Below are 13,149 nucleotides of genomic sequence, written 5' to 3' on the forward strand. Positions count from 1 at the left end.
GCCAAGTATATCATGAATTGATGAGAGAACAGGCCTCAACTTGCCATGAAAGTGCCTGTGAGTCTTAAAATCACTTATGAGCCTCTGAAAACGGGGATCTGTTTAGAAAAATCGCTGAAATTCCTAAACATCTTGATTGTTTATTTAAACTCCAGTGTGGTGACATTGCCCAAAAACTCCTGGAGTTTCCTGGAGTTGACTGTATGACAGGAATAATTCAGAATGACGGCTGTTCAGGTCTCAGAGAAGCAGCTCTGAATATGTCTCCTTCCACTTTAATGTCAATCTCTACTGAAGGTGCAATTAAAGTCACCATTTCTATCAGTGACGTAATAACAGTATGAATAACTGAGGAGCCCGATGTCTCTGATTCCTGATGGAGGAGATGGATGTTTTTCTGCAAACTGACACTTTCTCAAAGTGTACTCATGTGTGGGCCTCAAGATGAATCACTCCTGGCTCATGTGTCACGGTTAACTCCAGTGTTGCCTCTCACTCAAACGCCTGCCTTGAACACGCCTTCACATCTTACAGGAGCACACAGCATTTCACCTGCACCTGAAGGGGTTATTGCATGCACAGTGGAACAAAACCTTAAAAACAAAGATGACCATAAAAAATACAACAAAGCATCTGCTCTTGAAGCTCACCCGTTTATGCAGACTACAGTACTTTGTTATTCCCCTGCTCTGTGTACTCTAGGAGAACAGCCATGGATGATAAGCTTATCTCCTCTGACTCAGCACAGTCAGAATGACTTAGCGAACAATAATCTCTGATACGCAGTCCTTCGCAATAATCCTACACTTCAGAAAGTTCAGTCACAAAGCTACAAAGACAAATAATGGTGTTCAAATTCATGTTCACAGCCACATATAAAAATCTAGAACTGTGTGACGATTTTATTTGGTTCTGTTTTCTGATCTTATAACAAGAAACGGTCCTGCCTGCAAAAGCTGGACAGGTATGTTACGGGATTGCCAGGTGTGTTATCAAGCACCCCAAAGTCCTTTAAAAATGGGACTGACAGCAATAATCTTCTTTGATTTTTTTTATAGAGTAAATGTTTAATTCTAGTGTGTGCGGCAGGAGTTAACCACCATGATGAATTAATTTCTGTTAGGATTAATAAAGTTTTGTAGAATCAAATGAAAGACAATTCATGACCCAAGCAGTTCTGAGTGAAGTGTCAGCAAAGATTAACAAAAGCACAACATTCAGATTGAACTGCAGACTCACAAGACAGATACTGTAACGAGGGCTAAAATCATTCAAGATCAATTCCAGACTACATACCTCAGATGCCCACAACATTCATTTGTATTTCTTCTGGTTCATCTGAGTTCTTTAGATTCATAACACAAAACAGGGCAAGAAAATAAACAACCCTTGCAGCAAATACCCCATCAGATCAGCTGCATGAGCAATATCTGTCCAGTGTATACCTAATAGAAACACACTCCGCACCCTAGCAATAGAAAGAGATGCTTATACACAGAAATGATTAACCTGGACTCCTGTTTCTCCTCCTGGGATTTAGTCCTACAATTAATACAATCATTCCACAAAAACTGAATGGCAGCCTGGCGCTACTTGGACTTCGACCCTCTCTGTATCACTGAGTGATGGATTTTCTTACAAGGAGGCCGTCATTCACAACACCACCTCCTCCTCCACCAGTCAAACACTACAGACGCCTTCCCCCGACTGTGTCCTGACCCTGTTTCTGCTGTGTCACAAAGCTGGAGTATGATGGCTCAGCTGGACGTATGGGGCAATCATGATGCCAAGTTTGCATAAAACATAAAAACTCACGTACTGTGGGAAGGAAGTGAAGGAACTGAAGACCTGGAGAGAAGAAGAACTACAAAACCTCACAAATGCTTACCATGCATGCACAAACACAGCCAAAGAAAGACAGTCAACCGGTGCCAGGTTCCTGCCATGCATCTCCCACAGATGTCCAGTGAAGTGCGCTCTGAGCATCATGACCCACATCATCACACTGTTTCGTCCTGCTGATTAGAATGGGAAGTAGTCATGATTTATTAAAATAAAGTTAAATACAAAATTATAATAACGATAAATGTAACTGATAATCTAAAGCACAGAAATATGTTTGTTATCAGCGTATTACAACTATTTGATAAGGTACAACTATATTTGGCAGGAGATCAGTTTCTACTTCATAGATAAGTTTATAAAGTAAGCTTATCTTGATTTTGAGGACTTTAATCTCTCAAAATAAAGACTTGTGTAATCTGCAGACTCACCTTTGGACACATTTCAGTTTTGCTAGTTTATCTTCCAAGTCACACATTTGTGCTGATTACCTGGAAAAAAAACAAACATTTTACAATCTGTACTTTCCCTGCTTGTATTATTTAGGGGTACTTCCTGCAAGCCCACTCTAAGGTCAGCATAACACCTTAAAAATGTGCACTCAAACTTTCCCTACTCAGAACTGTCCTCTTTGTGGAATGGGTTTATTTTAGATGTAAACATTTCTCAATACTCAGGGGTATCATATTGATTTCTCAGCTGATGGTGAATAATACTGTATCAGAGACCCTGATAAGATGGCTGGACTAATTCCTCATGTTGTAAAGTAAATTTAACCATAGCAATATTAATACTTGCAATCACCTATTCCACAATTATGTGTTATTATATCTAGAGCTGGGAGCATAAATATTTCTTTCCCTCTTATTTTGCTTTTTTTTTTTTTTTTTTTTTAAAGAAAGATGCATGGAAGAGATGTGCTTTTTGTTCAGATGATCAATTTTATTCATGGCTGGCCCAATTTCAAAGTTGGATGCGTCCAACCTTTATCTTTAAAATTGATATAAGGGATAATTTAGCTATTTCTGCTACTCATCATCTTCACTGGACCTTATTCTGTTATTAAAAATCATTATTTTAGGTTTCCTATTGTTCCTTTAAGTTTTACCGCCTTCAGCCAAGTAAGACATTTAAAGTTGCACACGGACACAGCAGCACAGAACAAAAACTGCATGAATAAAAATGAATTTGGATAATAAAACACTGCAGAAGCAAGAAAGAAAAGCAGATGATGCGAAATAAAAAACAGATCAGTTTTCACTTACACAGGCTTTGGCTGTGGATGCAGGATGGTGTGCAGTCCTCTGCAGAGCTGTAAAAATTAGATTAATTAGTTAACAATAATAATCTTTTATTTTGATTACTTCATTGTGAGTGGTAAATTATGTCTCCTAATTCCAGAAATACTAAGTAGTTTCTAGATACAGCAAATATTCTTCTTCTTCTTATCCAATATTAAAGGATGGTGTACTACAGTAATGTTGCTACATTAAGTATTAAATCCATCCAGAATCATGTTTTGGATCTTCCAAAGTTACACCACCGAACATGCATCATTAAACATGAAATGTATTATGAGAGGTATTATGTGATATCTCTACATTTGATGGCTGAGAATAAAGGAAGCGGTCTTATTGGTCAAATGTGCAAATCAGCATGAACCTTAGTGCTTGCATTGGGTAATATTGACTCTGTAAACACAGCTCCCAAGTGGGTCACACAAACTGCAACTTTTCCAAGTAAAAAAAAAACAAAAGAAAAGTTTGCAGGTTCTGATTTTAGAGGCTGAATAATTATGAATATTGAATGAAACTTTTATGCCACTTCTGGATACAGAATAAAGACAATTATATTAAATTAAAAAACAAATTGCAAAATAAAGACATTTTCTCAAGAAATACAATATTTTGTGTGCTATATAAAGTCTGGTGGCATTTATACTTCTATTCCACGTATTTACTAAAAAATTAAAATATTTTACAGATGTTTCCACAACAAATATTTCAGGACATCCATTCTTTCCTGCAAAACATCACATGAGTATATTAAATTCTCTACTTTAAGCAGTCCAGAGTTATATTCTGAACCAAAGTTTAGATTTTTCTTAATTTCTTTCTTTTTTAAGTTAACTTCAGCATGACTATGAAGATATTCCATTGCAGGGCTTTTTACATGTGGAGTATTTTTACATTGTGCCATATATACTTTTATTCAGACACCAAAATCCTTTTCACGTGGCTGGTTAGTCCTGAGACCAGAATGCTTTACTGCAGTAAAAACTCCAGGGGTTTTTGTTATTGTTTTGTTTTTTTTTTACTCTTAAATATAGTTTAAACTCTGTGCTGCAGAATGTTTTGTCCTCTGACCAAACCTTTAACCCACCTGAAAACAAAGATTTTTGGTCCTGCACGTGTATCCTAAATATGCTCATTTCTAAATATTTCTGATTTCAAATTGTGCAAACAAACTGTTTCAGATGACTAAATGTTATTTCGTATTATGTGGCAATTTCAGATTGTCCGTGAAACCTAATCTCTGTCTTTTGCACACTAAAGTACACACGTGCGCCCCCACATGCGCACACATTAGGAAACCTGAGCAAACTCTGGCATTTTTATCTTTTGTCCCGGTCCACTCAGGTTTGCTATAAAAGCCCGAGCAGCCTCCCAGTCTCTCTGCTCTGCTGATCCGGAGACCCCACTGCCCAACATGAAGCCCCTCCTCCTAGTGGCGCTGCTCGGACTGCTCGGTAAAAGCTTTTCAGCCCCGCACTACTATATTTAATCACACACATGACATCACATTTTCAATCCAAACTGACATCCATGTGTTTTAACAGCCAGCGCGGTCGCCCGACCCGGCTCTCAGAAGGTGAAATGGTGCGTCAAGTCGGACCAAGAATTGCGTAAATGTTTAGATCTCGCCGCTGCGGCTCCTGCGTTCTCCTGTGTGAAAAAAGAAAACACCCTCGAGTGCATTATTGCCATTAAGGTGAGCGCTTTTTACATCCAGAGCACCAAATTAACCACAAATACTCAATAATAGACTTTGACCAGGGCAGTTGTTATAAACGCAATGTAACTGAAGTGCTTCACAGTGCTCGGCTTATTCTGAAATGTTACTTAAATAAAAATAAGTGAATGTAATGACTTCATTTTATTGTTTTTTTTCTTCACTTTCTTCGAGTAGGTTCATACTCGAACTACTACTAAAACATATCTAAAGTAAAGATAAACTAACTGTATCTGCTGTGGAGTGTTCTAGAAAAATGGAGTCGAGTTAAAAAATAAAAAAATAAAATCCGAACCAAATGATTTGACTTTAACTATTTCAATTGCATCTAAGTATTCAATTTAATTTGGTTACATAAATACAATTTAAATGTTACATTTAATGGAAGCTTGTCAAATAAAATTGATTTGATTGGCATGGATTCAGTTTATACCAAGCACATTTTCCTTGATGATTATTTAGCTCATTAAATAAACATTTGATTTTATATATTTCAGCTTTACTCACTTTACTCAAAATGATTGCATCATGTTTGCTGAGGATGAATAACTCTCCCCCCTTTTAAGTATTTAATGTGGGGGAAAAACTACCAATGTCTTCAACTTATCCAGTGAAATTCTATGTAAAAATGACTTGACCTCAGTCATACAGCAAATACTCTCCGGCAGGCTGGTGAAGCAGATGCCATTACTGTGGATGGTGGGGACATTTACACTGCTGGCTTGAACAACTATGACCTCCATCCCATCATTGCTGAGGACTATGGCGCCGGTATGTCTAGTCATCAGCTGTCGTTAGTAGCCTAATGAAATAAGCTCAAGCAAGAACATGTTTAGCGTTTTATTTGAATGTGATTTAGCTGTTTCAATAATATTATATCCTTTTTTTTTTTCATTCATTCAGGTACGGACACCTGCTACTATGCTGTTGCTGTGGCAAAGAAGAACACTGGATTTGGCTTCAGAGATCTCGGGGGGAAGAAATCATGTCACACTGGTTTGGGGAAATCTGCAGGCTGGAACATTCCCATAGGATCTCTGGTGACCATGAATGTTATTGAGTGGGGTGGCATTGAAGACAAACCTCTGGAGGAGGGTAAAGGACTTTTTGTTTCTGGTTAGCTAATAACATTTGACAGTTTTAGTGCATGTATGGTCAAAGGACAATAAGATCAGACCTTTTTATGAGAAACTGGACACCTGAGAAACAATTAAACACACTTATTTGCTTTACTGACAAGAATTTATTGATGGGATCAAAACTACAGGAAAAGTAGAAACAGACAGGGGCTAACTAGCTTCTTTTTTTATTAGTCCTTTATTTAACCAGGGAAAAAAAATCTCATTGAGATTAAAAATCTCATTTCCAAGAGAGACCTGGCTTCTGCCCAGGGATTATAAAATCCTGTGCCTGTCAGCACTTCTTATCACTTATAACACTTCCTTTTGTTAAATATAATTTACTGAAGTTCAAAAACTAGTCTGTTTAGACTAGTTAGGCCTGTTAGACAGTTGAACAAATCAATATCCATCCATCTTCTTCTTAACCAATTCCAGATCACAGGGGCTGGAGCCTGGCTCTCAGGGTGAGAGGCGCGAAAGGTTGCCAGTCTGTTAGGGGCCAGGAAAAGACAGGAAAACCACCCACACTCACATTCGTACATATGGTCAGTTTAGAATTGACAATTAACCTAACATGAAAGAAACTGGTGTATGCAGTATCCCATGCAAGGGGATGCAAACTCTGCACACACAGTATAATATGAAACTTCTAAATGATAAAAATGCATATGGGAACTTTCATATTTGTCTTTAAAGGGAGACAGTGGTGACACTCTGGCTCTATTGTCAGTGTTTTGGTTTTCTTTTCTAAATTATGACCCTGGCCTTGTTTTTTGTTATGCAGCTGTGAGCACCTTCTTCCATGCCAGCTGTGCCCCTGGGGCAGCAAGAGGCAGCAAGCTGTGTGAACTGTGCAAGGGAGACTGCTCCAGGTCCCAGAGGGAGCCTTACTATGACTACAATGGAGCCTTTCAGTCAGTGTCCACTTTTTAATGCTTCTCATTAGTGAACATAAACGTCTACACATTTAGCCAAACCTTATATCTGTAATAATATGACTTTTGTGACAGGTGTTTGGTGGAGGGAGCTGGAGATGTGGCTTTTGTGAAGCATCTCACTGTGCCAGGTCAGTATCACAACAACCTTTATCCATTCTAACATGTAAAGAAGCTCTGAATCATAGCATTGTCAGGTTTTATTTATCAAAAAAAAAAAAGCTTTACCAAGATTAAAAGTTTCATTTTGAAAAGCGACAGGGACAAGAGGGGACCTGATGAACATGCATGACATACAAATACAACTGTTGCACACTGCACAAGTCAAGGACAAGTCAAGGACAAGTCGAGCAGAATTTCAAAGCAAATTTCAGAGCAATCACATTGACCAAGAATGTCATTTTCTCCATTGATTAAAATCGTCTTAAACGCCCTGAAACTTCTACAAAATATGGGAAAGGATAACTGTGAAAAACACTGATGTAAAACCTGTGTCATATCACACTTCCAGAATCGGATAAGCCATCGTACGAGCTGCTGTGCAAGGACAACACCAGAGCACCTATTGACAACTATAAAGCCTGCTCCCTAGCCAGAGTGCCAGCTCACGCTGTTGTTACTCGCAAGGATCCACAGCTGGCCGACTTGATCTGGCAGAGCCTTGACCAAGTTCAGACTGACCACGTAGGAAGTACACTGAATAACATCTAATTTCAGCGTATTCTGATTCCTTGTGTTTCAGCAGCCTCATTGCTTTCCTAATGAATCATCTCACTTGCTGCCTTTTCAGAGCTTTAACCTCTTCTCATCTGAAGCCTACGCACCCGCCAAGAACCTGATGTTCAAAGATTCAACAGTGAGGCTCTTGAGGGTGCCCCCAAACACAGACTCCTTCCTGTATCTGGGTGCTAACTACATGAGCATCGTCCATTCCCTTAAAAAAGGTAAAGAACACAAGCAAGACAGGCCGAAACGCAATTGTTAGTCAGGTGTCAGTCTGGCTTATGTCTAAGTCTTTCTTCCCTCTCTAGAGCAGGCATCAGACGATGCATCCCCTGCCATCAGATGGTGTGCTGTGGGCCATGCTGAGACCGCAAAGTGTGACACGTGGAGCATCAGCAGTGTGTCTGGGGACACCACCTCCATTGAATGCCAGAGCGCCCCTACAGTTGAAGAGTGCCTGAAGAAGATTATGGTAAACTCTGGAGGAAATATCGAAATCTGTTCATTTATTATTTTTTGTCTCCACTCTGTGACATTCATCTCTGCTTTGAATCGCCCCGCAGCGTAAAGAGGCCGACGCAGTGGCCGTGGATGGAGGTCAGGTGTTTACGGCTGGAAAGTGTGGCCTGGTTCCTGTCATGGTGGAGCAGTATGGGCAAGGTAGATAACAAGAAGAAGAAATAACACACACACACACAATCCTGTGTCTTATTTCAACTTTTTTATGAGTAATATTTGTTCATTTTGTCTCCTCTCACAGAGTTGTGCAGCCGCTCTGATGGTAGTAAACTTTCATCTTTTTCCTCTTCTTTTTATGATATGGACAAATTTTTAAAAAAGTCTCGAAGTGCATTATTTTAATTGTAACACAACTTCAATGACCTGTTGTGCTGATGACCAGATTTGTATTTTTATCCTTGGACTCTACCACTCCACTACTACAGCTATAATTTAACTAGCTTTATATGAACAACCAGTTCAAGGAATCCTTATTTATTAGTTTATCCTCTGAAACTTCTGAAGCTTTGAACAACAGGTGGATGGAGCTTGTCTTCATTATATATTAAGGATATAGTCTCTTTATGGCATTACAAACAACCAAGATTAAAAAAACAATACTAAATAAATCCCCAAATTGAGCATTTACATAAATCTGGAGACCTAGCATTTAGCTCAAAGGTATTGCTTGTACATTGTTTAAAATTTTAGTGGCTCCCGTTTTGTAAGTGTCCACCATTATAATGAAAGATGACCTTTAAAAAGTGGATTAATTTCAAATTAATCAGTGACAAACAGAGTAGATTTATATGAATGTCTCTCTCCAGTTGAATCATCTGAAATGTCTACCTCTACTTCCCGTATCCACTCTCAGTCACATCCTCCTCATACTATGCTGTTGCTGTGGTAAAGAAGGGTTCAGGGGTGACCTGGGACACTCTGAAGGGCAAGAAGTCTTGCCACACAGGAATCGGCAGAACTGCTGGCTGGAACATCCCCATGGGTCAAATCTACAAAACAGAACATGACTGTGACTTCAGTGAGTGACTGCAAGCTTCTCCTTCTTTTACCAACAGAAAGAAATTTAAAGCCACCCACAGAAATCATACAACTCCCCTTTTTCTAAAAAAAGTTTGTTTAGATGACTCACGTGATGAATCTGTATTTAAACAAAAGCCACAATCTTCCATTAACCTTGACAAAAGAGAGGTTTGCTGATTGTGGAACTCTTTCTGCATCTCTTCTTCTCATCAGCCAAGTTCTTCAGTAGTGGCTGTGCCCCCGGAGCAGAGCCCAACTCTCCGTTCTGTTCTCTGTGCGTCGGCAGCGGTAAAGCTGTGGGAGACCAGGCCAAATGCAAAGCCAGCGCTGATGAGAAGTACTACGGTTATGCTGGAGCCTTTAGGTACAGCAAGAAACAGAATGGCATCGCATACAAGTTTGTGTATAAGGAGAAAGTTAGCAAAGAGACGGGAAGCAGAGGAAAACAATCTTGCTCAATCTTGCCAGCTATTGTTATGGGGTTTTTTTCTTATATATTTCTTTTGTAAACAGCCAAGAATGTGTCAAGAGCTGAAGCATGTTTTCCTCCTAAAACCAGAACTTTTTAATCGTTTTTAAAATTTTTGTGAACTTTAGCAGTGATAAGGTGTAATTTTTAATTGGTTAGCCATTTACCCCCAACTTCACTCTTTGTCTCCAAAGTCATGATGTATGGCATATCATTACAGGTGTCTGGTTGAGGGTGGTGGTGATGTTGCCTTCATTAAACACACAATTGTGACAGAAAACAGCGATGGTAAGAGGACTGCACTGATCTGCACTACCTGCTCCGATGACATTACAACAGCTTCTAAACTTTATTCCACCTCTCTTTATCGAAGGTAACGGTCCAGACTGGGCTCGTAATCTGAGATCTTCTGATTACCAGCTCATCTGCCCTGGGAAAGGACCAGTGGAGATCAGTGAATATGCCACTTGTAACTTGGCTCAGGTGCCTGCACACGCTGTGGTGACGCGCCCAGAAAGCCACAGTAAGGTGGTCCGCATCCTTCAGGAACAGCAGGTTTGTGATAAAGTCTAAGATAGCTACTTGAAATGAAATAAGAGCTTAAAATAAAATTGTTGTTGTTTCAAAGCACTGAATTCCCAGTGCAAAAATCTGACATCAAGGTTCAACTTCTCTAGCCGACACAGATGCTGAGTCTGAAATAGGGAAGCATCCTTTCATTACAGAAGCTGCATACAGTTTGTTTGGCATTCTGTTTTGAGCACAACAATGAATTTTTAACCGATTTTTCCAAATAGTTGCCAATTAACTCTGACAACATTAACATTGTCCCTTTGTAGGGGCTACATCTAAGACTCTACATGCCTCAGTTAACAAGTTAAAGCTTATGACAGCAGAATTAGAAAAACACTGAGCAAATGTGGCTTGTTTGGAAAGAAAAAGCCGCTTCTCTCTACAGAGAACATAGCAGGACAGCTTATATTTGCAGAGTTGCATCTGAACAAACCAAGAGACTTCTGGAACAATGTTCTCTGGGCGGACGAGACCAAAGTGGAAACGTCTGGCCTTAATGTACAGGACCACGTTTGTTGAAAATCAAACATATTCGCACAAACACCTAGTAGAAACTGGTGATGGAGGGGTGTTGATTTGGGCTTCTTTCACAGCAACGTGGCACAAACACTTCAAGTTACTGCTCCCAAAGTTGATTCTACTTGCTACTGAATCATGGAGTGTACTTAGTTTGTCACAACTGCATAGAGTGTGAAAACTTTCTTTTTGATATGACTGTACTTGCACTTGATCTCAAGTGGGGGGGACCTTGGCATTTCAAAAACCAATAGTTACAAAAGTTATGATGACTTCTGTTTTTCCACATTCTGCCGGTTTCAATGAGTAAAGTAACCAGTGTAATAGAAATCTAAACTAAATAACTGCTTCAAACCTAAATTGTGTTCTTAGGCCAGATTTGGAAACACCGGAACCGATCCTTCATTCAGAATGTTCCAGTCAGAAAATGGAAAGAACCTTCTCTTCAAGGACTCCACTAAGTGTCTCCAGGAGGTACCACTGGGAACAACCTATGAGCAGTTTTTGGGAAATCCTTACATGGACGCCATGAAGGCAGTGAGACATTGCAGCGAAACTACTCCAGGTTTGTACTACTGCAGAAATTACTTAGCATTTAAATGTTACTTTTGTACCATCTTGTACCAGATAAAATAACATTCATACTCGACATTCTCCAATTGTTTTTGTTTGCCTCTCTTCCCAACAGATCTGGAAAAATCTTGCACATTCCATACCTGCCAGCAAGGCTAATGGAGATGTACAACACAGTGATTCAGCCATCTTACCCACTTACTTCCTGCACTTACCCAAACATAGTGTTTCTCCTGTCTCCTCTTCTGATCTTACTATAGACTTGTTTTTAGAAGCACAATTGACACTAAATATCATCAGTCCTGCCAATCAAAAATATGTGAAACGATCATCTCCACATATGCTGAAACAGCATGTTACACTGCATTTGTCACTAGATCAACTATGTTTTGTTAACACACGACTGACTTTTCTCAAATAAAGACATTTCAATGCTCTTTCACGGTGAAAGCACAATTTCTGACAACGCTGATGGTGTTTTATCTGATCTTCTCCCTTAATGATTGTTACCAAAAGAACAAAAAAGAAAAGACAATATTATCACATTTACTGCAAGTACCAAAAACACTGAGTCACTGGCTCGAGTGCAGGTTTAAAGAGCTGCTGTCTGAAGGTGCATTCAATAATAATGAAACATTAGGTGAAAAAACATGTAGCAGAATGACTGTCAGTACCGGTAATGTACATTATACAATTATAATACAATAAGTATAACTGTAGACTACATTTTATTAAAATGTGATTTCACTAGCTACCTTCAAATTGTTACCAGTCTATATTTAAGCACATGGATGCACAGTTTCTAACCGTGGTAGTCAGCTGAGCTGCATTTCCACAGGCTTCGCAGGCAAATGAATAAATAAACATAATTTGAGGAAAATCTGTTTGAGTGAATCGCACAGACAATGTGGCACCATCTGCTTTTTGGATACTTTGAAGACTTTTGGATAATTTACATTCAAATCAAAATCCTGTGGCATGAACAATGTGAAGCTGTTCCATCATAGAGACTTCACAGCAGGTTGGCATGTTCTGGAAACCCCTGTTAACACTTGGCTGGTGAACAAACACATGGTTGGATTAGCCTAAACATGGGAAAAGGAGCTTTGGAATATGACTCCTATTTGACACAACTTAGTTCTATTCAGATATGCAGTATATTTAGGAATATTCACCCTGTACTGTACATGACAAAAAGAAGAAAAACTACATCAGTTAATGCTAGAGCTGATTTTTTTTTTCATGAATCTGCTGAATACTTTTATACTTTTTATATATATTGTCAGAAAATAGTGAAACATCCAAGTTTCAGTCCAAAGTGGTATTTTTTATATCTATACAGCACTGAGCAAAAGTCTTGAGCCATTCCTTATTTCTTTATATTTCTTTTTATATATCTTTTCATTGAAAAACTAGACCAAACATATAGTTTGTTGCCATTTGTTTGGGTGAATCCACAAAAAAGGCTCATGGCAACACTGTACGATGGGCATAAAATAAATAGTATTAAATATTCCAGAAAAGACCTGACACAGGACCCGACAGACACATCTGGCCCTCAGTTGATCCCTCTGCTGTTCACTGAAACCTCATTAGAAATGGTCTCGCTGGAGGGCCATCTGAAACCATGCTCAAGAAATGGAAGCAATAAGAAAAGGCTGAGGTATGCAAAACTGCACAAGAACAGGTATTACAATAAAAACACAACAATGACAACAAATATTTTACCACATTAACAAATACTAAAACTAACAATTTTTATTTTATTTTAGTTAGCTGTCCAAGTTGACAAGTTAATTTTTTTCAAGGTCTAGTTTTTATTTTTAGCTGTGTTAACTAAAACGAA

At 38.9% G+C, this 13,149-nt stretch overlaps 1 protein-coding gene across 1 annotated transcript; it reads left to right on the forward strand.

Moving 5' to 3' along the window:
• The first annotated feature begins 4,477 nt into the window (after positions 1–4,477).
• On the forward strand, positions 4,478–11,740 carry tfa (transferrin-a). Its single transcript, XM_005721327.1, has 17 exons — positions 4,478–4,591; positions 4,682–4,833; positions 5,523–5,625; positions 5,758–5,949; positions 6,760–6,889; positions 6,986–7,041; positions 7,422–7,594; positions 7,701–7,854; positions 7,942–8,105; positions 8,197–8,293; positions 8,394–8,414; positions 9,006–9,170; positions 9,386–9,536; positions 9,862–9,929; positions 10,015–10,196; positions 11,103–11,295; positions 11,419–11,740. Exons 1-17 carry the CDS (start codon positions 4,552–4,554, stop codon positions 11,460–11,462), a joined length of 2,085 nt encoding a protein of 694 aa, XP_005721384.1. The 5' UTR covers positions 4,478–4,551; the 3' UTR covers positions 11,463–11,740.
• Positions 11,741–13,149: the final 1,409 nt, after the last annotated feature.

The sequence above is a fragment of the Pundamilia nyererei genome, unplaced genomic scaffold, assembly GCF_000239375.1.
Source record: "Pundamilia nyererei isolate P.nyererei 1_Seehausen unplaced genomic scaffold, PunNye1.0 scaffold00004, whole genome shotgun sequence".
NCBI lineage: Eukaryota > Metazoa > Chordata > Actinopteri > Cichliformes > Cichlidae > Pundamilia > Pundamilia nyererei.

Coding starts and splice junctions, on each gene's coding strand:
- tfa (XM_005721327.1), top strand. CDS start 4,552: ATGAAGCCCCTCCTCCTAGTGGCGCTGCTCGGACTGCTCG. Junction 4,592..4,681: donor GGCGCTGCTCGGACTGCTCG/GTAAAAGCTTTT, acceptor GTGTTTTAACAG/CCAGCGCGGTCGCCCGACCC. Junction 9,537..9,861: donor GGTTATGCTGGAGCCTTTAG/GTACAGCAAGAA, acceptor ATATCATTACAG/GTGTCTGGTTGAGGGTGGTG.